The sequence below is a fragment of the Leptidea sinapis genome, chromosome 13 (genome assembly GCF_905404315.1).
Source record: "Leptidea sinapis chromosome 13, ilLepSina1.1, whole genome shotgun sequence".
NCBI lineage: Eukaryota > Metazoa > Arthropoda > Insecta > Lepidoptera > Pieridae > Leptidea > Leptidea sinapis.
In genome coordinates this window covers 7,589,199-7,616,030 of record NC_066277.1, presented here as the reverse complement: position 1 = coordinate 7,616,030, position 26,832 = coordinate 7,589,199, and the positions used below count along the sequence as shown (strand labels likewise).

At 34.2% G+C, this 26,832-nt stretch overlaps 1 protein-coding gene and 1 long non-coding RNA gene across 2 annotated transcripts; both read right to left on the bottom strand.

Annotated features, from left to right (window-relative positions):
- Positions 1–376: 376 nt before the first annotated feature.
- LOC126967605 (uncharacterized) lies at positions 377–7,823 on the bottom strand. The gene is made up of 4 exons (XR_007730044.1): positions 7,584–7,823; positions 3,249–3,459; positions 1,580–1,786; positions 377–475 (listed from the first exon to the last, which is right to left on the bottom strand). It is a non-coding gene; the product is annotated as an uncharacterized LOC126967605 (long non-coding RNA).
- A 2,267-nt stretch (positions 7,824–10,090) lies between these two features.
- Positions 10,091–26,488, bottom strand: LOC126967587 (uncharacterized). Its single transcript, XM_050812122.1, has 5 exons — positions 26,284–26,488; positions 23,306–23,510; positions 14,586–14,771; positions 12,653–12,763; positions 10,091–10,314 (listed from the first exon to the last, which is right to left on the bottom strand). Exons 1-5 carry the CDS (start codon positions 26,441–26,443, stop codon positions 10,191–10,193), a joined length of 786 nt encoding a protein of 261 aa, XP_050668079.1. The 5' UTR covers positions 26,444–26,488; the 3' UTR covers positions 10,091–10,190.
- Positions 26,489–26,832: the final 344 nt, after the last annotated feature.

Below are 26,832 nucleotides of genomic sequence, written 5' to 3'. Positions count from 1 at the left end.
TCTTCGTTATTGAACTTGGTGTTCTTAAGGGGCTTCACAACCATATCAAGAATGGTATCTTGATACAATTGTGCTGATGTTTTAATACATTTTTCACAAAACTATGGCTCAGTCACTCCTTCATAGCTCCACATCAAACCATCACTGAAGTTTGAAGCTGTGAGCATAAGTACGGTCATTTTGTTTGTTAAAATGTTGCTCAGATGTAAAAATTAAGAAAACTAAATGAACAATCATATAAAAATGACAGATTCCAATTTCAAATATAAAATTTTGTTTATTTTTAATTGTAACAGTATTTATGGCCAGACTAAATATATGCCACTAAAGTACCCTACACTTTAGGCAGTCATTAACCTTTACTTACGTAAAAACAACACGAATAACCTCCTGTAAGAATGTTCCCTGAACGCCTGTGAGTTTCGCCGACTCGCATAGTTTGCGAAGAACGCACTGCCTTCCTTCCCCGCCCAACCTGAAACACACAAGTGGAATCTCAATACAGGAATTTAAGCCGTACCATGTATGAGCTCACCACATAACTTGCGGACCTTGAGAGATTTTTGAATTTAAAATGTGGCTTGAATTATGTGGACATTATTTTGCAAAAGCTGTAAGAACTTTTAAAGAGTGAAATTGTTCAAATAATGCAAAAATAGTTTTTCCCCAAAATATTGAAGAGTAACATTTAACTTTAATAACCATAAATATGAGAAGTATTGTAACTATTGAATTTAGTTCAAAACGAAAAAAATAGATGCATGGATAGGATCTACAACATACCTTTATTATAAGTTGCTCTTTTGATAGACTTACAGAACTCCTCATACGGAGATACAACAAGATAGAAAAGGAAAGCGAAACTTATGTTACTGTAACTGATTTTGATTGACAAATCGTAAACAGTCCGCCACGCTTTTAATATGCTCCTCTGGTATTTATTCGAAGTACAGAACTTCGAATACTAATCAAAATTCGTTCATCACGCATCAATGGGCTTGCGAATTATTTTACCTGCCTTACAAATAAACTTGCACTGTCAATACACTGATAATTCTAAAGTTTTCCAAATGTCAAGCATCCTTGAAAATAATCGCGGGAAATGTTATACGTCCGAATAAACCAATCATAAGCAAAATGTCTATTTGTAAACAATTTACATGTTCTTCTTGATTGGTTGTTGGTTTATTTGTAAGGCCCGTAGTCTATAGATGTGTAAATTCATAGTTGTTCGTAGTTCTTTATTCACTGTCTATAATCAGCTGGCCATCCTTATCAACATCGTCAGAAAGTTTACCTTTAGCAATATCAATACATAAGTTGACAAACCAATTTTCATCTTTAGCTTGTTTGATAAGTTGTGTTTCAGCATCTTCGTAAAAATATTCTATATAAATCTGAAGCAAATTATTTATAGACGGATTTAGCTTTAGAACATTTCCAAGGCAAGCAACATGTGGCCTGTCTAACTGCGAAATGATTGCATTAGGATCCCGAGCGTTAAAATATAAAGCTATATTTTCTTTAAATTACTAACATAATTCTTCTCAGCGGAAGAAAAGATTAAATACCCACTTACGTTGTAATTAATGTCTCCAGTTTCTGGTACAGCTCAACGCGGCTATCTCTGTGGAACGAGATACTATCCTCATTCAGGTCTTTTTTGAGAGACTGCCTTTTCTGTCGTTCGTGCATTTTCATTCGGTCTATTTTAATTTTCAATCGCTCTTTGAAGCTTTTGTCGTTTACGCTCCGTTTTGCGAATGCAGGGTTTACAATTGACGGCCTGTAATTGGTGATTTTTTAGTTGCGTTAATTGAGAATTGGCCTTTACAAAGTCTAATATTAAATAATTGTGCTTATTAAAAATAGGTATGTATGAGCTACATACTAAATTAATTTTTATTTTGACGGTTATAAAAAATACTTATCAATAACCAACACTCTAAGGCAGTTAAATTGATTATTTTTATGAAAATAAGGGAATAGGAGAGCAGGACGTTCAGCTGATGGTAATTGATACGACCTGCCCATTACAATGCAGTGCCGCTCAAGATTATTGAATAACTCAAAAATTCTGAGCGGCACTACAACTGCGCTCGTCACCCTGAGAAATAAGATGTCAAGTCTCATTTGCCCAGTAATTTTACTAGCTACGGAGCCCTCCGGACCGAAACACAGTAATGCTTTCACATTACTGATTCAAGGCAGAAATAGGCACCGTTGTGGCATCCGTCATCTTGCCGGCATGCGGTGCAAAGGTGCCTCACGCTGGTATATTATTACAAGTACTATTAATCCAATAATAGATTGTAGTCCTTGTTGGAATTGCGGCTCCATCTACAGGAACTACTTTACAGATGATAATCTGCCCAACACTAGAGTAGTACAAGACATGCCAAGATTTACGAACCATGCGTCACTTATACGATTGCTCAGTTGGCGATAGCACTCGGACGGAACGTGATAGGTCGTAGGATCGAGTCCCGCATCGTTCATAAATATTGGTTACAAATTTAATTTATATTTGACAAACATTTCAATATCTTATTTGAAGTTATAATTAGTGAAACATCCATTACACTACAGGATCATTTTAAAATCCAGGAATGATGTATAATCTCCAATTACAAAACTTTTTGTCAATGTAATTATAACACTTGTGTAATTATTGAATGTGAAGTAATTTTTACACATTTTGAAAACCGCACTGTGGAGGACCGCCACAAATCCAGATGATGGGGATGATATACTAATTTGTGGCGTGTCGTGCGAAGGTGGAATTCAGCGGCAGGAATCAAGTGAAACAGCTCTTCGGAACACTCCCCGTGATCAATGCGGTAGAAGATACACAATAAAGCCACGTCTCTACGCAACGCCAAGTGATCCAGTAGTTCACGGAGCACTGGGTCCGCGACAATTCGAGCTGCTCTGCATTGCAGGCGGTGAAATGGATTGAGTTGATACTTGGGCGCGCAAGACCAGAGATGACAGCAATACTCCATATGTGCGATTTGCAGAGAGCTAGAATATGGACCGGATTGAAGTATCGCCGTGCTCTATTTATGCCCAGCCTCCTTGAAGCCAATTTGGCTTTGCCCTTCATGACCGCGGAATTGGCGATCGCTCAAGATTTCGAGACCCAGTATTCCGATACTAGGGGAGGTTTTAAGGGAAGTGTTGTGGAAGAGCGGTAAGGCTTATTGTAAAGTGTCCCTATATGTGTCCAACGTCAGTCTGAATGTTACCTGGTGAAAGGCACTTTCGCCATAACCCTTCCATCTTCATCCAAATAGTAAACATTTTTCGTGTCACCTCTTCTTTGTGGGTACTTCTCATATTCTTTAAACATACGAAGGAAATTTGGATCTGTTGGCAAGTTCCACGCCAATGCTGCTGTGTTTCCATACAGAAATATATCGCCAATTGGTATGACTGCTGATGTTTGGACGCAAAATACTGTAATGAAATATTAAAATAATTCTTTGAGAACAGTGACATGTGGATCAAAATTAAGTTAAATACCTAAAAACTACCAACATTAGACTAGACAAGAGAATTTGGGTGGCGGTGTTCACTTAACATAAAAAGCATAAGAAATGATAAACACGCAAGGTACAAGGTCTCTAGAGATTCTTACCACCAAGAAATTTATAATTGAAAACCATTCAAATAAGTTTTTTTAGTATTGAAAATTAATTGATGTTGGTGCGGCGAACTGAGATCAGAGTCTATTAAGGGCCAGTTAGACTCACATGAAGAGCTCCGCATCAATATTAAAGATATAACTTAATATACATGATAGCCATTTTGGTATAAGCTTTGTTCATTTTATTTTTTTATAGAAGAGGCGGACACATGAGCATACACCTGATTGTATGTAATCACCGCAGCCCATACTCATTACATCATAGGAATCACATGACGCCAACGTTATTAAGGGTCGAATAGAGGTGTATAATATGAATTCGAAAATCAATAACACACCAGTGTGTATTGATTTACGTAGCGGGCGAGGATCGATCCGGTGGCTCCGTGGTGAGTGACAACAGCTTTCAGGCACTACCGACTCTAAAGGTTGAACCGTTTATATGTTTATATTTTGTTGATATAACAATTGTTAACACACACAGTTATTTTGAGATGTCGTTCTATTTACAGTTTATGATATTATTATTGATAATATGCCATCTCATGTTAAAAGTTTAAATCTATCGACACTCAAGTCAGTCGAAACGTTTGAGTATTTTTTGTGCATCATACATTGCATTAAATGTAATGTAAATGATGAAACTGTAAATATAGATTTAAATGGCTTACTTTATAATTTTATTGTTTTAATAAGTTTATTGTACAATATTACTTTGTAGACATATTTTTTTGATGAAAAAAAAAGCCCGCTGAGTTTGGTTCGCCAATTCTTCCCAAGTCTGAGGCATTCGTTTTGGAATGGGCGGTTGTTTTTGACTTTCAATAAGTGATGTTACATCCTATTTTAATAAAAATATTTGAATTTGAAATAAGTGACAATAGGTTTTTTCTTCTCATAAAAGCTCAACTTATCCGAAGTTGTGGTAAAATCTTTGACATTCATAAGTGTCTAAATATGTCCGAATAATAGATTTTTCTTTCTTTCTTTCGATATATCAGCCAAAATACGGACAGTGTAAATAGCTTGGGTTGACGTTGGTTATCGATTGGGTATGTAACTCTTAAACATAAGTCTGTTTGCCTATTCGTACATATAGCTTTGTACATTATCAATTTAACGCGGTACAATATGGTAATAAAAGTAATGCTAATTAGCTAGCTTCGAAATTATGGGACAGTTTGGGGGTATTCCTGGCAATTATTCAAACTAACGAAACATTAAGCCAAATTTGCACTATGATTAACTGTGCGAATGCACGTTCGTGATCATAACTAAGGAGGCGTGGACCGCATTAGAATAGTGCATGTGATTCATAATAAGTTTCGTAGAATGATAAAGCAAAGTAAAGCGAAGATAAAACGTGTAATTACAAGGTTCTACGAATAAGTGAAGCAATGCAAATTTCAGGGCTTGAATGTATTGGACCTTACCCTATCTAATAATATATATGACGTAATGAGCTTGAATTAATAATCAAACAAATTTTGTATTTTTTAATGTCCGTGGAAAGTCAATGTGTCATAAAACTATAAGTTAAAATTTAAATTAAAAAAAATATTCATTAAATTACTTCACACTAATATATAATTAAGAAAATTATATAACTGTTGCTTTTTTCTGTACAGTATTTTATATCTCACATTTGCTGACCCGGCATTGTTTTGCCATATAAATTAAGTAGGTACCCTATGCCCGCTCATTGTGAATAATTGTCATATGTAATGCCACTGACTGAATTATTTGTGAAGAATATATAGGTATTCCTTAGTCAAAAAAATCACTCACACTTGCACTAACTAACAAAGTGGAAATTAGCCTTTACACAAATCGACCGCAATTTTCGTTGCTGTACGAAACTCAACTCTTATTATTTATAACAATATCTAACTTAAATTATAATATTTTGAATGAATGGCTTGTTACCACAGACTAGGAATGAAGCAGACATCGCCAGGCTCTTTAATTACAAATGTTAATTGTACGATATTTTATATTGCATTGTAATTCATATTTTTATAAAAAAAAGCTCTCTGAATTTCTTGCGCTCGTTCTTTTGAGGTCTGAGGCACACTATTTTGAATGGGTGGTAGTTTTTGATGTTGAATAAGTTTATTTTTATGAAAACGAGACGATCAGGACGTTTGGGTGATGGTAAATGATACGCCATACCCATTACAATGCAGTGCCGCTCAGGATTCTTGAAAAACCCAAAAATTCTGTCACCTTGAGACATAAGATGTTAAGTTTCATTTGCCCAGTAATTTCACTAGCTGTGATTTTAAAGCTATTTTGTAGAAAAATATTTGAATTTGAAAATACTTAAATAATGGGCCCATTATATACAAAATACAAAGACACAAGAGTCCTTTCCATTTTTGTGCCGTTTGGTGTCCAAAATACTATCTACGCGCCTCAATTAAACTGGAAACTCAAGTGCTGCCATCTATTTTGGTCAACGGATCAGCCTAGCTATCCAACGAGGAGTGGTGCCAGTTATTTTGGTACACTTCCCCGTAGTTATAATTTTAATTTGATGAAAAAATGTAAAATATACAATATTTACAAGCATTGTTTAGTTTGAATTAATTTGAAATATATCCTACTTTAAAAGACAACTAATTCAAAACTGACCGGTGTATTCAGAGATTACCGCGTTCAAACAAATTTATAATATTACTACAGATTTTTATTTTGAAAAAAAAAGTTTCTTTGGCGGATATTGAAAGAGATAACTTCGTCACGCTAGGCTATATAATGCACGTTTGGGTGTATTCCACTCGAATAGACTTACGAGCCTGCGATCTGTCAGAAGAAAATTTTCTGGAGCATTTTATACACATAGAATAGAATATGTATATACTTTGCAATTTTTTTACGTTACGAGTATACAACAAAACTAAATGTTATATTATTTACGTAACTTTGATGATTTATTTTTTATTTTTATGGAATAGAAGGACAAACGAGCGTACGGGTCACCTGGTGTTAAGTGATCACCGCCACCCACAATCTCTTGCAACACCAGAGGAATCATAGGGCGTTGCCGACCTTTAAGGAAGGTGTACGCGCTTATTTTGAAAGTATCCATGTCGTATCGTCCGGGAAACACCGCACAACGAAGTTCATTCCACAGCTTTATAGTACGTGGAAGAAAGCTCCTTGAAAAGCGCACTGTAGAGGACCGCCACACATCCAGATGGTGGGGATGATATCCTAATTTGTAGCGTGTATGATGAAGTTTTCATTTCTGTTCTGTGGTTTTAAATAAGGATATATCTTTTTTATTTTATTGAATAATAACATTTCGAATTCTTATATGACATGTTATTCTTATTGTTTTGTCATATACACCTTCAACATCTGCCCTAAAGATTAATTATACCTACCAATCTACCAACAGCTAAAGAATTAAAGGAATAAATATTTCGAGTGAGAAATGTTAATTATTACGATTGAAAAATCCACAATTTTTTATATTATTATGCTCGAAAGCTAATAGCAAAGTCTTAAGATAAAGGCTTAAGTTAATTATAGACATCAATAAAAAAGATTGATTCTATGACTTGTACCAAGAAGAAGGAATCTCCAAAAACATTCAAATGAAACGCAAATTTCAAGTTACAACGTGACATAGATAATTTTTCCAAAGATAAAAGCCGTATATACAAAATTACCCTCAGACTAAGAACTTCTCTCATTACAGCGGTTAATTAAAATATAATATATCATTATTTGAAATAAAATCTCAGTGTACACGAGTACGTCGTAAATAAAAACGCTCGTGTACTGAGCGTTTTATTCCTCTCATTACTTAAAAGCATTTTTAATCAGCGTTCTATTTCAAAGCGAAAAGTGCAACCAAAAGGTTGGCGTATTTCAAATGTTTTTTCTCTCAGATATATTACGTCAGAACACTAGATTACCTACGTACCTAGTTGGAGCGAGCTGCCGTCTGGGAACACTAAAAACCTTTTGCTTCTAGACAACACTCTTGTTTCGTTCCTGACTGAATAATCACAGTTTTCGCTATGACAAATATTTGTGCACTCACTAGCAACACCGAACGCGATAGCTATAACAAACGCGTACTTCCAAACACGCTTTATGCCGTTCATTTTTGACAGAAAATCTTTTAGTATATGAGTTGTTTAAATTTCGAGTCGCTAGTGAGAATACTTAAAATAAACTGCCATGTCTAACATCGAATATGGGAGTGGGTAATGAAAGAGCAATTAACATGTTTAGTGTCAACGCAAAAACAGTTAGGATCGTGTCTAAAACGTTAGTTTTAAAAACCCCATAATCAAATTGAGGTGATACTGATGGAGGGTGAATAAAAGACCGTAGCGTTTGTAGCATTTACTTCGTAATTGGTTCTATTATAATTTCTCCTTGCGCTTCGCTGCTATAATAGACTCAGGCTATTAAAATAAAGATATAATAATTATGAAGACGTTAGTGAGGTACGAACGAAAGTAGCTATTAGTCGAGCACTTTTCATACATAAAAGAATTCTCAAATTAGCAAATTAGCTTGCTTCAATGAAAAATTACAAATTAGACTTGACAAGGTAATTGCAATTGCAAATGAACTCACTTAATATAACATTAATTTATGATCAAATTATCAGAAAAACTTGAGTTTATTTAATTTTATTCACAAACACATATGTATTTATTTAAACAACACATTATAAATTTTAATACTTTAATATATATATTTCATCAATAAAACAAATGTATGTACTTCTTTTATTCAAAAACATAAGAATTTAGCGAGGGAGTCTTGATAAATCATGAATCAAGTGTATTTAACATAAATTGGTTAACATTTTAGAATAATATCTGATGTTTCCTCTTGCTGTAATTTTAAAGAACTCCATCCCATTGGCTTTGCGAAAGTCCTTGCCAATATATCACCAGTTTCTTTAATGCTAGAAGTAACAAGTCGTCGGTAATGGTTGATCCGACCTTTGACTTAAGAATCAGAAAGATGTTCCCAAGGCTGTGATATCATTACTTCTGGAACCTGCATATAAATCTTATGTTTGTATGTAGTAGTGTAGACAGCATTAAAGGTGCAGCTGGTTTTTGTCATTCTGGTCGAAGAGTCGAGGAAGAAACTTGTTTCTTCTATCTATATACGGAATATATACGGAATGGGGTAAATAAAATAGGTTAGTTTAATAAATAAGGCGTATCTAAGATAACCTGTTTCGTCGAATGATTGATTTGTAGAAGTATTCCCTTTGGTTCTTGCCTTTGAGTGCCTGTTGGTATTGCGATTATCTGGAAGGCATTACCAGATAAGATTCAAAGTAAATAGCATTGTACTGCTGTTATTCAACTAAAATTATTTATCACTGTTTTATTTTTCTATATAAGAGAGGGTCATTGTGCAAGACACTCTCGTGATGGGAAACAGTGAGACAACAGCCCAAGGACATCCGCAATACCAGGGGTCAAGAGATGCTAATGCATCTTTTAGGAATTTGATATGGAAGCACCTAGAATCCAGTTTTCCGTTATCGACTTTATCTTTCAGCATTGCCTAGAGTCATCACATCATTGTGCACCTTCGTTTCGCTGACTTCAGTCAACGCAACAGTGAATTCAAATTTAATATCATCCCCATTCGGGTGTCTAGCGCTAGTCAAAATTGTATTAATATTAAAGATTTTTTTTTTCAACCAAAATCAACCAAACTACAACAACAACAACCAAACGAGAGAGATATATTTTGGCCTTAGCACTTCATCCCTATTCATTACTATTTTGTAGCGTCCAAACAGAAAATGTTTCACAAAATATAGACGTAGTGATTGCCAATCTCTGATGAGGAGACGGCACACGAAGAAAAGGAAAAAGAAAATTAGCTTGAACTTCCTTCTGGGCTGGCTGTCTTCTTCTTCGTGTCTGTGTGTCAAAAGTAACATCCAAATTATTATAATTTGTGTAAGTAATAATTTTTTGTTGTTTTCTATTTTCCATTTTTTGCTGATAGACATACGCGATGGTCTATTGTTTTTATCACTTACGAGCATAGATATATTATCCCACTGCTTCTGTTTAATACATCCATACCTACAAGTGATTCCGTATATAGTATGTGGCGCTTTAAATTAAAATTAAAATTGTTTTGTACGTACAAAATCCTGGGAAAATATGAAAGAGTGTGCTTTATCCATCTTATAAATGGTATTGTGTATATCGCTGCAGTTATAGACATGTTAATTTACCGCCGCACATTGGAGCAAGCCTAACCTTGTCATATGAACCACTGCGTGACATCAGATAGGAATTCGTATGCAAGCGGATTATTTTATTGGTCTGTGCTGACTCTGACGTCATTAATATGGCGTGAACTTCTTAACGCGCGGAGATGACTTATAAAATTGGTTCAAAATACTAATAATAAAATAAAAAAATAAAAACCGACTAGTTTATATATAGACATAGCAATATATTGAGTTTGTGTTCAAAAGGGCTTGTGTTATTCTTAATTATGTAGTATATTTCGTGGTAAGTTGAGTTGAAGATTATGGAGACACAAAAGTCGGCTCTGTGCTTGGACATTCTGGGTACAAAGTTTCACAAGGTTCTGTCGATGCTTGCGCTCCGTCGTATTCTTCATAGAAATCGTCTATGTTTCCTTTGGGCAATCTAAAAATGAGATAATAATATTTTTTATGGTTTTATGTAAAAAAGACAAGTATTAATCATTTACACACAATATTATTATCAAAATACTAATAAAGTATGTATTGAAATAGAGATATAAAGTAATTTTATTAGATATTGAATTTTATAGAAGCAACAAAATTTAGTTATTCATAAAATACTGTAAGTTGAAATTTTTTATATATAATACGTAAATTTAAAGTAAACTTAAATTTTTAAGTTTAATTTTAATAAAGTATAATATAAAGTACATTATTCTTCATTAATATTGTAAATATTGATATTATTTCTGACTTTCTTAATTATAAATTTTTTATAATTTATTTGTTTACTATACGAACTAACTTCTTACACATTAGATTAAGGATTGGTCTCCGCTGTGCTACAACTAGATACCGCGCTACCTAAGAAGAAAAGCTTTTTAAAATAGAACAAATAATTTTTACAAAGTTACGCAACCCGGCAATTTAGTTTCAGTTATTTGTAAATTTTAACAGATCATGCGGTACGTCAACGATACACATTGTTCAAGAATGGCTCGAGTACGCCCACTTGGGCGTAGTATTAGTTGCTGCAGTTTGCGACTATGTCTGCAGTATATAGTTGGAGCGTAGCGAAGACCAAGCCTTAATTTAAGTAATAACACGCCCTTTTGGATCGCTGCTTAGTGACCCTGTTCTAAATGTCTCGTGTATGAATTTTAAAAAATAAAACATATGATAAGTAATCATTTGTTCGTCATCCACGGTAACTACCATGACTTACAATATAATAGCGCATAGACAAAGAAAGAAAGAAAGAAAAATATTTATTTATAAACACACACACACAAATAACAAAAATGAAACAAATTAAAAATATCAAAAAAATATCTTAATATATATATTTCTTGTGTGCGTGTGTATGTCACTGAACTCCTCCTAGACGGATGGACCGATTTTGATGAAACTTTCTGTGTGTCTTCAGGTGGATTCGAGGATGGTTTAGATTCACAATCGAACTACCTCCTAAACGGCTGGACCGATTTTGATGATATTTTTGTGTGTTCCAGTGAATTTGAGATTGGTGTGTGTTTTCAGGTGGATTCGAGAATGGTTTAGATTCACAATTAAACTAACTCCTAAACGGCTGGACCGATTTTGATGTTTTTTTTTTGTTTGTTTCCGTGAATTTGAGTTTGTTTTAGATTCTCAATTCCGTCCATATTATATAATTCTCCTACTCATGTGTATGTTAGTGAACTCCTACTAACGGCTGGACCGATTTTTCAAATTTAAGACGTATGTACAGGACAACGTCTGTCGGGTCCACTAATACTATATATACTATATATACATATATAAAAACGTGTGGTGTTTAAAAAAGGAGCCACTCAGCATGTGTTGCAACACAAATGGGATGCAACGCTGATCTTCTGTGGCCCCCGCGTGACATATGACTTCAAGGGGGACACCTCGCCTGAACGAAATTGACTTTACTAATTAACATAAAAAACAGTTACTACTAAACTTAAGAACTAGAACAAAACATACAGATCATAAAAGTAATTACAAATTAGAACAAAATCATAGTGATCACAAATAATAAAATAAAACAAAATTAAAAGCTCCAGTCTATTTGAATGCAACTGAAAGCAAAGCGTGCGAGAGAGAAGAACTTCTCTAACCGAGATACAGCAAGATAGAAAAGGTAAGCGAATCTATTGTTAATGTAACTGATTTTGATTAACAAGTAGAAAACAGTCAGCCACACTTAGCGTCAGGTCATAGTATTCTGAATATTAAACCTTAACTGGCTAACGCACAAAATTGGATCCTCGTTATCGGGTTGTATATTCGCTGGTATATTGTAAGTTTATGGTACCTACTGTACTTTTTACCTACTTTTTTAAATAAAAATTAGGGATGAGATGGTAAGTAATACACCCTGCCCATAGCAATGCAGTGCCGCTCAGAATTTTTGGTTTTTTTCAAGAATCCAATACAATTGAGCTCGTCACCTTGATACATACAATGTTAAGGCTCATTTGCCCAGTAATTTCACAAGCTACGGCGCCCTTCAGACCAAAACACAGTAATATTTACACATTACTGCTTCACGGCAGAAATACCCACAATCTCGCCGGCTTCCTGTGCAAAGGAGCCTCCCTCTGGTAAGGTCCTGGGTGGACCTTTACTAGATTTAACAATAAAAATTGAACGATCCTCATAACAAACCATAAATAAATTCGTATTCCCAGCATTTTCGAATAGAACAATAAGCTATAACACGTAAGTAAGTTATTGTAACGATGGCGTATATATTTGAGAGAAAGGCTTACGTGAAAACCGCCCGCAATATTTCTTGTAGGAAAGCGCCCTGCGGATAATGGCTCGTCCGACCGATTATACATAGTGTTCTCAACAAACATTGCCTCCCATTACTGCCGAGTCTAGAAAATATAAAGAAATTCTTTTTAACCGACTTCAAAAAGGAGGAGGTTATCAATTCGATCGGTATTTTTTTTATGTATGTACCGTTTACTCTGAGACTTATGATCCGATTTACGTAACTTTTCTTTTGTTCGATACAGAATAGATGCCATTTGGTACCATAAATTTTTTACATAATTACAGTAAGTAAGCTGTTTATAATATTAAATTATATTTTGTTTAGGGATTGGCAATGATAGCATTTAATTAATATTAAAGGTAAAGGTGTACTAAATTAAATTTTTAGTTATTTGATACTTTCCAGTTTTTGAAGTCGGTTCGGAAGCTAGCTCTTTGTTAGATAACATAAACAATAGATACTGCGTAATTTAAACAAATTTCGTTTAAAGTAGTGTCATGCATTTTTTATGATGTTTTTAGATTAACCTACAGATTACATTTCGATTATTACTAATGAATGTAGTAATTTTTTATAACAAAAAAATACTTCAAATTTACTAATTAGTAATAGAATAGTTACTAAAACATCATAGATAATACAAAAAAGAATTTTTAAATCGACTGCTACAGATAATTTTTAAGGCTGACCGCATTTTGACGGCTTGTCGTATTTTACACAGATAAAGTATTAAAATTAAATATTTTTACTATATCTGTATATATGTACTATAGTATGTTAAATTATAAATGATAGTATTTGTAGGATGCGGTAACTAACTATGAGAGTAATCACAACCATTATGTTCACGAAGCATCCTTACATACACAATGAATTCATGCTCTGAGGGTTGATGCGTCGAATATACGATATATTCATACAGTTTATTCTTTATTAGTTTTTATGAAATATTTGGTATTTAAATCGCTTTTAACTTTCATTGCGATTTTAGACTATTGGATGCTGCACTTTACACACTTATTTATTATGTACGCACGACACGCCACAAGTTAGGATATCATCCCACCATCTGGATGTGTGGCGGTCCTCCACTGTGCGGTTTTCAAGGAGCTTTCTTCCACGTACTACAAAGCTGTGGAATGAGCTTCCTTATGCGGTGTTTCCGCAACGATACGACATGTGTACCTTCAAAAAGAGCGCATAGTCCTTCCTTAAAGGCCAGCAACGCTCCTGTGATTCCTCTGGTGTTGCAAGAGATTGTGAGCGGCGGTGATCACTTAACACCAGGTGACCCGTACGCTCGTTTGTCCTCCTATTCCATAAAAAAATATGTATATTACAGCATAATATAATTTTAAATCAAATTATGAGAGTGGCTGATTAGTTCTTTTATGTTCTTCTCACCAGCTCAAATTGTTCAGAACGGTATAATATATTCGGTATATATACAGAAAATGGTAGATTCAGTCAGTAAAACAATGACGTCATTGCAATAAAACGAAATAGTTATAATGTCGATTCAAAATCGCTTAGTATAAGCCGATTTAATAAAGTTTCTTTGACTTTGACGTTGACTTGGCTTTGCATAAATTTCTCTTTCATAATTTTAGTAGTCAATTTTTTTAATAAAATTAAATATATTTTTACTTTTTTAGATGCATAAAATGATGGTTATGTGGTAAAAAGTATTTTAGACAAACGAAAAATTTTATGTAATCATATTGAATAAACACGATGTGGAAGACACCACACAACAGAAGATAAAAAAACTTCATCAAGGCGACGCATTGACGTACAATAAACAACTAAACCCACAATCATGGCAGAGGCAGAGTTTTCATTCACTTGTGTTTCGACCGCGCTTTGAATATAACGCCACGCAATGACAAAGTGTTAGAAACTACAGGGAGTCCAATTCTTACCCTTGTATTATTGTTTCAATCTTTTCATACAACCCAGTTCGACTACTTCTATGAAATTCAACATGATTTTCATTCATATCACCGAAGTCGGGACGTTTCCTCGACGCATGCATCTGTCCCCTGTCAATATTAAACTTTTTTGAGTTAACGCTTCGCCTTGCGAATGCCGGATTCACTATGGGTCTCCTGTAAATTATAACAAATCGATGGTTAGAGTGGATTTACACTAGGTTATGTCAAAACATTTTTCTGCCTTCTTATATAAAATTTAAGCGTAAACAATTTATAATATAGTAGTTAGTACTCGCAAATGATTATGAATAATTTTGGATAGTAATACAAATGATTTAAGTTCTCTTTAGTGTTAATTCCGCCAATATTTGTTTTTAAAATCTCGTGCCAATATCTGCCACGAGACTAGTCTCGTGCCAGATTTTGGCGAGACAACACGTCCTGAGGATGCCTCGTGTAGAGGCGAAACACGTGTCGAATTATTTTAAAAACAAATATTGGCGGAATTAACACTAAAGAGAACTTAATCATTTGTATAATTATGGATATCCGTTGGATGGATGGAAGTAACGCCTAATTCAATTTTTTTTTTGATAGGATTTTGATTTTGCTTTTGAAATATAATCGTCTAATAAAAATAGAATTTTGTTTTCATTTCGTTGGTAATAGTGGCTATGCAAAATTAGTTAGGTCTTCTTCTTCGTCGCTTTTGTTGGTGGATATAATGGTGTTACTTTTTTGGTCATGTGATCGGATGATATCTAAGACAACTTAATTTTCTTAATAGAGTTTCGTTTGTTTCTTTGAACGTGTATATAATTCTAATTGTATATTAGTTATTCACTGTGCTGTATATGATAGCCACATTCCCGAAGAATAGTAAAAACTTTCTGGCTTAGAGATTGAAGAATTGAATTTAGAGAATGAAGTGAATAGAAAAATTGTCTTGAAATGTTTTTTTCTTATTGGTAAGTAATGCACTCAACTAAGATATTGATGCGGTAAAGTATACATGTTTAAAAATAGCTTTTTTATGACAAAAATATATATATGTTATGCGCGTGCAAAATTGCATTGCAGAGCATGTCATGGTTGTAAAGCACCCTATGAAGATTCCCACCATACTCCTTGTTGCTCCACCGAATGCGTCACTGATTTCTCTTCTACGGAAAGACTTCCTCCACCAAGTTGTGGACTACTTTTTGTTCCAAATAAATTTACAACGGTTAAAAAGTATAACACTATACAAATATCTAGAGTTTGGTTGCTGTACTCTTCTGATAAACCATGGTGTCACCGATATACTAAAGCACATATTGGAATCAAACAAAAGATTTCGTACGACACGACCATTAACAACGATCCTGACTTGCACTAAATAACTTATAAGGTTTTACAGTGAATAAAGATTTTTTTGACTTTGACTTTGACTTTGATCAGCAATTCAAGAAGAAAGACTAGAATATACGTGCCGTGTAAAAGGTTAGCTAAAGTTAAAGGCTCCTACAAAGGTATTGGTTTTCAATTTTACAATAAAATACCACACAGTTAACTAGGACTCATTGAGCACAAATTCAGGAAATATATATAAAAACTTTTTTGACAAAGAAGGCTTTACTATAGATGTGGATTGTATTGAGGATAATGATGCATGGTTTTTGTCTGGTTCTGTGCAGGCCACTTAAAATTTTATAATATTATTTTAAGTAGGCTAAGTTGTTATATGATTTAAAAGATGGGCTGGGAGTATATAGTAAGTATCTGTTATTCTACCCATATCAAAGCCTCTTTACGGATTGATTCACCTTCAGGGACAGTTGCACTAACCAAGAATGAAACTTATTCAGTTTTTCTATAAAAATATTTGTAGCCCATATTAATAATCAGAAATATCTTCAACAAGCGTCTCTGAACCGGGCTGGAATCACATCTCTTCAATGAAAAATATATTTCAATGCAAATCCGTCTTTATGAAAAATCTTCGCAATTCAATGACTTCCTGCGAACATTCAAATCGGTCCCGTATCGGATATAATATTTTTTCATGCGTAAAATCTTACTTAGAAAATGTTAAAAGGTTTTGCGAAGATTCGACAAGTTAAACACGATTGTAAATAAATCAAATATATTTTTTATGCATCAAAAATGATATATTTTTCCCCTTTAGAATTCCATACGGTGTATAATATTTATATCTAACATTTATGTTTTAATAATTATATACTAATAAAAAGTGATTAAGAGTTAAAACTACGATTTATTTTAGGTAGCATTAAAAAAGAATTTATTACTGGGAGTGCTCAGAGGATTCATGAGGACTTCTTGCCTCGCACAGCACATTGTGGAAATAATTACCAGCTGCAGTTTCTCCGAACCGATATAACTTAAGGGCCGACAACGCTTCTCTTCGACCCCTGGAGTTGTGGATGTCTATGGGAGGTAGCTTCATCACGTTGGACCATGTGAGTCTCTTACCTGTTTGCTGACTGACTGAACATTTCCGGAAGGTCTTGTGGTACATGATCCACATTTCGTCACCAGTCATTAGTCTCTCCAAAACCAAATGAGTACACGGTTCATTTGATTTCTTTCAATGAGTTTGTGTGGTTCGCAAATGTCCAAATGTTTCGAAACTGTTTTAAGATCAATTCCAAGTTCTTCTGGATTTTCGGAACTTCTGATATGCCGATCTTACCCCACATTTTCAAAATTAGTATCCATTTTCTCCGTAATAGTGCCACTAGATCGAAGTGCATCTTTAACGTCAAATTATAATTTTATTTTAAACCAACTTTGTGCTACTCTTACTAACCCTGCAGTAAGTCTATAAATGTTACAATTCTTTTTGGACTTACGTTGCATTTTACAATATGAGATTTTATTAAAAAGTTTATACATACTATTTGCGAAAATAGGTGAAATTTTAAGAAAGGGATTATAATTTGGCCTCCGTAATATTTACTTGCTTGCATCAGTCTTAATCCTAAAAAAAAACTAAGAAAAATATGAAGATAAGGATAATACTGTCAACGATAAATTACTTTGCAGAAACAAATTACTTTTAAATTGCGTTAGAGCTGGCATCATTATAGTATGGTAATAGAAATTTTAACCATTATTTTTCATTATTTCAGGCTCACGTTTCTCAAAAGGTCGATATGAAATGCTGTTGGTAGCTTGATTTCTCATGAATCGTAAATTAAGAGTAAAGACCTTGTATTGAGCAATTCTCAAAAGAGTGTAACCGTAAAAACAGCGACATGCTTTAAAGGGTTCCGTTCTCAAATACCACATGAAATCTATTCCTTCAATCAACATACACCAAAACGGTGCATATCATTGCTATGCATTCATGTGTTATGGTTATTTGACATTCCAATTAGTATCAACATCCAGTTACACACACACACACTCACTCACGCCTTGTTCCCGTCGGGGTAGGCAGAGACAATAGAATGCTATTTGCTTATATCCTTACAGACCTCACGCGCTTCTTCTACATTCAATACTGTTTTCATACATGCTCGCCGGTTGCAGGTGCTTCGGACCTCTCCTTCTCAAAACGTCCACAATTTGGTCCACGAATGTTCTACGAGGTTTCCCGCGACTGACTTGCCCACACACACTTGCCTTATATATTTGATGCGTCATTCTTTCTTCACTCATTCGCTCCACGTGTCCAAACTATTTCAGTATTCCTTTTTCAGTCTTTGTCACAAAATCCTCTTTCAAACCACAGCGCGCTCGTATTACCGCATTCGGAATTCTATCAGTCAGTCTTACACCACACATACTACGCAGTGATCGCATCTCAACTGCGTTAATTCTGCTTGTATGCTTCTTCTGCCATACCCAACTCTCACTTCCATTATTTTCAAAATTAGGGATCCGTAATAAAATTGCTATTTTGTAACACAAGGTGTAAAATCGAAAACCTATTTTTGCGTGCGCTGCAAAAACTATTGACAATAGAACAAAATGATGTACAGGCTATATAGGCAATATTTTATTACTTATAAAACTATCGCGTGAATTATACTTTATATGGCAAAACAACGTTTGCCGGGTCAGCTAGTATTATATAATCACATGCAAAATCTTAGTGATGTCACTTTATTATGATGTTGGTAGTTTCGTATTATTGAGTTGGTAGTTTTGTAACTGTTAGGAATTGTTCTCAGCTATTAGCCACTTCTTATTGAAGCAGTTAAAATCCGACTGCTCTAGTGTTATATATCATTTACTATATATAGTAGTGATAATAGTGAAATTATTGAATATAATTAAATATTCTATTCGAGTGAATCTTATAAATGTTTTATTATACATGTTTAGCCTAAAATTAACCGTAAAACAGAATTATCTACAAATATCTATAGTCTAGCTATTTTACTCTTCTGATAAATTATGTTATCACCGATATAGTAAAGCTCATATTGGTATCAAACAAATGAGTTCGGACGTCACGATATTTAACAAAGATCATCGATTCAAGAAGAAAGAATATACTGTCCGTTCCGTGTACCAGTGGTAGGCTCCTTTGCACAGGATGCCGGCTAGATTACGGGTACCACAACGTACCACCTATTTCTGCCGTAAAGCTGTAATGCGTAAGCATTAGTATAAATTACCGGGCAAATGAGACTTGACATCTTATATCTCGTGGTGACAAGCGCAGTTGTAGTACCGCTCAGAATTTTTGGTGTTTTTCAAGAATCCTGAACGGCACTGCGTTGTTATGCGCAGGGCGTACGTCCTGCTCGTATCTTCCCTTCCTTTCATAAAAAAAAAGAATATAAATATATTTATTCACCATAAGAAGTGACAATACCACACTAAAACAACATTTTTTTAAACGTCTTGAAGCTACACCAGTTCGTAAAGGGGCTTCAGCATGGGGAGAAGAACTGATAAGAAACTCCCATCCCATCTTTAATGTATATGTTTACATAAGAAATCGTATGTCAATACGATTCCCGAGTCGGGTGAAAATTTACATGTGCAACTGTGGTATTTGTTCAGCGCACTCCGCACTTCCTTTGTGTACCATTTTCCTTCGAGAACGCTATATTCCCGCTTAAAATAGATCTTTTTATTCGACAGACAGCTCACTTGCTCTGTGAATAGTTCCTACAAATCACTACTTTGATGTTACTAAGAGCTACTCTTATCAGATTTATATGTGCTTTTAAAGTTAACAGACTGATTAATGATCACTTCATTTCAACATCCTTTACCAATGATTTTGATATGAAAACGAGGTAGACGTAATTCAAATACAAACGTGACTGCAGCAACATAATATAAGAGGCGCAAAAAACGAATGCTGGGAGAGTTTCTTGCGCCGAATCTTCTTTCTCAGAGCGCCATTTGTTTCCGAAGTAATAGTAGTATCTAATATATTAGAAATTACATCAAAAAGTATTCTAAAGGAATAAAGTTTGAGAAAAGAGAGGCATGTGTTGCTGCTACGGTTCTACAGTGCAGTCTGAGCTATGTATCAGAGCGGGTTCGTGACGTGGCCGTTTGTATCGTCATCAAGCAACGGCCACTTATAAAATCAAATTTTTATTTATTTAGCATTTTAGTAAATAGAATTAGCAGGAATTCCCTTTTAAGTTCGCAGGAAAGACCACTATTTACAACGAATAAGAATGCTTACATATTTAAAAATAACGTAAATACTTAAATAAACTAAAGGTGGAGGGAAGAAGACCAAGAGGAAGGAGCCCCATGCGATGGACCGATCAGATTCACACTGCCCTGTCCACGACGCTTTACACTCTGCTTCCGACAGGGGCAGATGGCGGCAAATAATACGCAACAAAGTACTCTGTCAAGATGATCATGACCTTCAGCACTGAGGAAACCGACGCGAGGAGGAGGAGAAAGCATAAAATAAACTAATTAAAAATGGTTTCAATATTTACTATATTTGAAGATAGTTTAATATATGCGTAGCTCGAGCTAAAGTTGTAAATAATATACAACATAAAAACACTAATTGTTATCGTCTCAATAATGTGCGACCACGGTGACTACTTATACAGGACTAAAATTTGAAAAACAAAATTTTATGAACGATACGGGACTCGAACCCTCGACCTCCGGCGTTCCGTGCCGGTGCTCTAACCAACTGAGCTAACCGTTCGAGTAAAGTGGTTCCTGTAGATGAAGCCACAACCAGAGAGTTGAACAAAGCAAACAGAATTTTATAACGAGGCGGTACTCGAACGGTTAGCTTATTTGGTTAGAGCACCGGCACGGAACGCCGGAGGTCGTGGGTTCGAGTCCCGTATGGTTCATAAAATTTTGTTTTTCAAATTTTATTTGTGTATTAATCCTATAAGTGAGGGTTATCTCTTTAAAAACATAACATATTGTTTATACAGGTCTATTCCACCGGTATTCTTATTGCCTCAACAGCGTATGTTACCTTCGATCAAATATTCTTGATTGAAAGTAAAGGCCTTAAAAACATTAAGAGAAATATGGCCACAAATATTCTTGTGGCTTTTTGTGTTCATTTTGGTGAAACCACAGCAACGTCACAGTAGACGTACAAATGTCTACTGTGGCAAGGAGCAGATGGCGGCGATCCTTCAAATGTGTTAAGAATCGTTAAATAATAATTGATTATAACTTTATTTATCAAAAATTTATATGGCATATTTATGTAGAATTATTTATATTTATTAAAAAGGCATAAAAGGCATTTATTTTCTCAAAATTTATTCCATTAGAATTCTTTTTGATGTAATTTCTAACACAAATATTGCTGGAAATATTTATTTATTGTTTTTTAGTTTAGGTCTTGTCTCAGATTAAGACTGTAGTTTTTAATGTTTTGTTCTTCAAATTATCTATGAAAATTCCTCATTTTCTCCCATTAAAAGCTGCAGTTATAAATATAATTAGCTTAAGAAAGTAATCGTGCATTAAAACCAAGAAGGTAGGTAACTAATTTGTCTGCGCTAACAAGGCTCTTGTCAATGGAGTTCTTTAAGCATTGCCAACCTCTTAAAAAAGACTGTGATTTAAAGTACCGATTTCATATCGACGTGGAAACACTTAACCCCTTCCTTACTCATAATGGTCCGCTATCTTTAAACAACCGCTAAAGAGTGTTTTTTCTCATTCTGACTTAGGTCAATAGAAGAAGACAGAGTGAGAATTTGCAATGCTTTAAGTTAGCAGACTATTATGAATAAGGGGGTTATAGTTTGGTGGTATGTATAAGATTATTTTTTTGGTGAGGTGGACAAACAAGCGTACGGGTCTGATGTTAATTAGTTACTGCTTACAAATATGTGACCCAGAGGAATGACAGGAGCGTTGCCTGCCTTAGAGGAAGGTGTATACGCTTTTTAGAAGTTCGTATCCTCCTGGAAATACGGTGCTAAAACTTTAGAGGAATACCAAGTTTCATTGACAATCGGACCGTGGACAAACACTGCTCGTTAATATGCAGCTGATATACAGTCTATATTTATACTACAAAAAAGGGCAATAAGAAGTATTTACAATCTATGTAGCCGTGATTCATTGAGAGAACTTTTCAAAAAAATAAATATAATGACGGTGCCTGGACAATATATATATGAAAATATTAGGTATGTATGCTCGAAGAAATATTAAAATTTTTTATAGAAATTGTGATAAACATATTTTGATACGAGAAACAAATATAAACTAGCGGGTCCAAAGTACAGATTAGCTAAAGTTAATGTATTACATAGGCCCATAAAAGAATTATTGTTGTTAAGAATGTTATAATAAATTACCTGAAAACATTATAAGTCTTAGTTAAAATAAGTTTATGTTTGTTATTAAGCGCATACTAATACAAAATGCGTATTATAAGATAGAAGAATATTTATATGACAAAATTATTTGGAACTCTAATTGTAATTTAGTGACAAAATAAAATAAATAGATGATAGGTAACAGGTATTATAATATGTACCATACCATCGATGACATTTATATTTTATATTTTTATTATTGTTATTGTTTATATTTTTACGATAATGTATTTAATTATTCTATTGTATTTATGACGTGGAAAAGTGCATTGTATATACCTAATTTCAATAAATTGTTTTGATTTGATTTGATTTGAATAAGGAACTTTAAGACTTGAGTTTCAATATTAATGATTTAATAATTGTAAATCTACTTTATAATAATACTATTCAATCAACATTTAATTTGATTACCTACGTATCTGTAAGCTGATATAATCTGTGGCCTAACTTGTTTTAAAACCAGTGTTTTTATTCCAATAAACTGTTTTATATAAGTAATATTATCAGTGTTTGTCCATTATAATCTAACAGCATGTAGTTTCAGGTATAATAAGAAAATAAATCTGTTCTGATTCTGGGCACCGGTCATTACTATAATCACTTATAAATTCGTTTACACCGATCAAATGACACACTCTAAACTTGTTGGTCTACTGAAACGTGACATTGGCAAGTTGTGGTGCCCCTTCAACAGAAGCCACTAGAAAGAATAGAATAGAATAGAATTCTAATAAACAAAAACATATTAATTAAAACTCTACTTAAATATAAGAACAATTTACAAACTACATATTATAAATCGTAGCAACAGCAATGTTAATAAATAACAATATTTTTAAACATACAATTTGCACCACGAGCAAGCCAGATTTCCGTTTGTATATAATTATAAATACTTACCTCTTGTAGGGCTGCTTATAAAGAATTTTGCCGTCTTCATCAGTGTAATATATGGCTTTAGAATCCATTCTTCTATGAAGTGGGTCAGCTTTGTGGTTGAAAGGAGAGTATGGATCTTGGGGCAGCTCATACGCTAAGGCAGCCGTGTTGCCCCAGAGTAGAATATCACTTATGTGGGAAATGGCTGGGTATGTTAGGCAAAATACTGCAAAAATATCAATTATTTTAGTCTTATTTAAAAAAAATAACAATTAATTTCATGGGCCACTTCAATTTCTCTTACGAAGCCATTTCAATGTGCAGATCACATAATTGGATTTTGCTGACACGTACATGTTTTGCCCGCCATAACTAATGCATTTAAAAACAAAACGGATATTAACGGGAATGGAGTGACATACAGACAAATATCTTTATTGTTTTTCTGGATTAAATGCGTGTCAACATTCATTCATATTTTTATTCAAAATATTAAGACACTACAAACAAGCACACCATATTATTTATGAGTATGATTTTTATGATGATAAGGTACGAGATAAGCAGGATGTTCAGCTGATGGTAATTGATACGCCCTGCCCATAACAATGCAGTGCCGCTCAGGATTCTTGAAAAACCCCAAAAATTCTGAGCGGCACTACAACTGCGCTCGTCACATTGAGACATAAGATGTTAAGTCTCATTTGCCCAGTAATTTCACTAGTTACGACGCCCTTCAGACCGAAACACAGTAATGTTTACACATTACTGCCTCACGTTCTGGTACTTCTACAAGCCACATAACCACATAATTCTAAAATCTTACCTATGAATACAGTAAACATATGTATGTATGTACATACATACATAAAACCATGCCTCTTTCCCGTAGGGGTAGACAGAGACCACTTCTTTCCACTTGCTACGTTCCTTACATACTTGTTTCGCTTCGTCCACTTTCATTATTCCTTTCATATATGCTCTCCGGTTTATGGATCTCTTGACCTGGCCTTTTTTCAAGACGTCCCTGATTTGATCTTGAAACGTCCGCCTAGGTCTAACCCTTCGAACACTTTCATTCACACTGGCCTTATACACTTTCTTCGTCAATCGTTCTTCATTCATTCTCTCGACATGTCCAAACCATCTCACAACGTTTCCTTATCTCACTATTTCTTATCCTGTCACTCAGTTTAACTCCTATCATATTTCTCAACGCTCTCATCTCAAATGCATTTATTCTGCTTTCATGTTTCTTCTGCCATACCCAACTTTCACTTCCGTACATGAGTGTTGGAACCAACAGTATAGTACAGAATACAGTAAAGTACTTAAAAAATAGAAAGACTCACGCAAATATAATGAATGTAATGCAATATCATAATTCAGCTTCACAAAGAATCGGCTATAATGTATAAAGATATCTATTATGTCTAAAATTTATCCACTTTCTTTTATGGAGATTTCTGCTAATTTTGTAAGTGATGAAAACATTCCTATTCTTATATGCGGTTCGCAATATTCACAAGGATATACCGCACACAAATATGAAGCTGTTACTAGTAAAACCTAATAATCCTTCGTACGTCCATAAAAAACATATAAACTTGCTCTCGGAATAAACAATTGAGTGAGTCTCGCTAGAGGACGCCCCTGTGGACGATTTACCAGACGAATGAACATAAACTGCCTAATGTTAGGATACGGGAAGTGAAACATGGATACATAACATCCATCTTACTACCGCTAAGACATACATTTATATCTCCCGGCCTGTAAACTTTTTTACAGTCTATAAATGTTTCATCTGGACTTTTGATAGACTCGTTCTCTTGCTTAGTGTCTTTTGAATTGTTTGAAAGTACAAGAAGGTTTGGTGTCAGGAATAAAGTATACCATTTCTAATCCTTAATTTAGGTATTTCATTCTGATGGATTCGTATGTTAAATTTTTATTATCTGTTATCTATTTATGAGTGTATTATGTCTCCGGTAGATTGTGTAAAATGGTTTTGTTTTCCTCTTCGAGGAAATTCTGATAAACAGTACAGAGAACTTTTGGGAATGGGCTCGTCTCTCATAACGTGGGACATAGAAATATGTAGCCTGTGAAATACACTCACTACAAACTCTTTTAGATATAAATAACTACCCGTTTCCGCCTGCTTCGCTAGGCGAATTTTAAAAGGAAATAAATTTATGAAGGAACGTTGGAATTCAAAAAATAAGTAGCCATAAACCATGTAGGATAAATTTCGCATCGAATAGTGGTAGTTTCATGTCGATACGATCAGTGGTTTAGGCGTGATTGAGCCTCAAACAAAGACCATTTACATTATATATATAGAGATAATAAATATAAATTAATTTAACTATTATCACATTTTATAAACGCACTTAAACGAACATTACAGTTCGTTATTGTAGAAAACTTAATGATTATCTCATTTGCTAAATTACAATATTTTATTTTATTTTATTAGAATCCACTTCATTGGAATCAACATAGAAACTTAGAGAGAAAATTGTTTAAATGGTCTGAAGGTCTGACTTTCAGAAAACAGCGCGTACTCCTTCCTTAAAAGCAGACAACGCTCCTGTGATTCCTGTGGTCTTGCAATGTGGGCGGCGGTGATCACTTAATACCAGGCCCGTACATGTTATGTACTTTTTACTCCTTTTCCATATAAATACAACACAAATCTCTTTATTTATTTTATATGAAATAAATTACATGGTAATAATTTTATCAATAATTTCTTATTTTTAAGTGATCTCACTCACTTCTGGGATTCGTTATACAAATTTAATTTATGACTTATATTAGCCAAAATTTATGGACGATGCGGGACGCGAACCTACTCCTCCCGGGTTACGCCTCAGCGCTCTTCCCAACTAAACCAACCGTAAAATGTTTCTAAGCAATGAGAGCATGCTATTGAATGTAAAAAGGAAATCAATTGAAATGAGCGGACATTGATTTAAGTCTGTAAATCTCACCTAATTGTAAAGAGCTTCCCTCCGGAAATATAATAAACCGTTTCATCCTCGATAAGACTCGTGTCTCAGACAAATCAGTTGAATTATCTTCCACTTGAGGTTGCGACGGCGCAACAAAGTATATAAATAAAAACATAACAAGATTTGTAACCAGCAACATCTTGTGCTTCGTGGAACAACGAATAGATACACGATTATACTAAACGTTAGCTTATCTCTATGTGTTCGAAATTTGAAAAGATTATCACGACTTACAAATAAGCTTTAGTGATAGTGCCGTTACAAAAAACTATACAGGATGATGGATTTTGCAATTAAATTAGTTCTTACAATTCATTTTTGAATTACTCTTAGCGAAGCAAAAATGATTATATTCTTGTGAATTTTTTAGTTGGTGTAAGTTAATTCCTAATGAATGATACAAACGAATTACGAAACGAGACGAACAATCAGATCAAAAAGAATATAAAAATATTGTAGGCATCTTACATTATTTAAACAAAATTTGTTAGAATATTGACATGTTCTATCATTTGACTAACTACTGAT

What these genes read in the sequence shown, in the direction of transcription:
- LOC126967587 (XM_050812122.1), bottom strand. Translation starts at nt 26,443, where the DNA reads ATGTTGCTGGTTACAAATCTTGTTATGTTTTTATTTATATACTTTGTT. An exon ending in GGGAAGCTCTTTACAATTAG is followed by an intron (nt 23,511 to 26,283) that starts GTGAGATTTACA and finishes ATATTTTTGCAG; the next exon opens with TATTTTGCCTAACATACCCA. An exon ending in ATATTGCGGGCGGTTTTCAC is followed by an intron (nt 10,315 to 12,652) that starts GTAAGCCTTTCT and finishes TCTCATTTTTAG; the next exon opens with ATTGCCCAAAGGAAACATAG.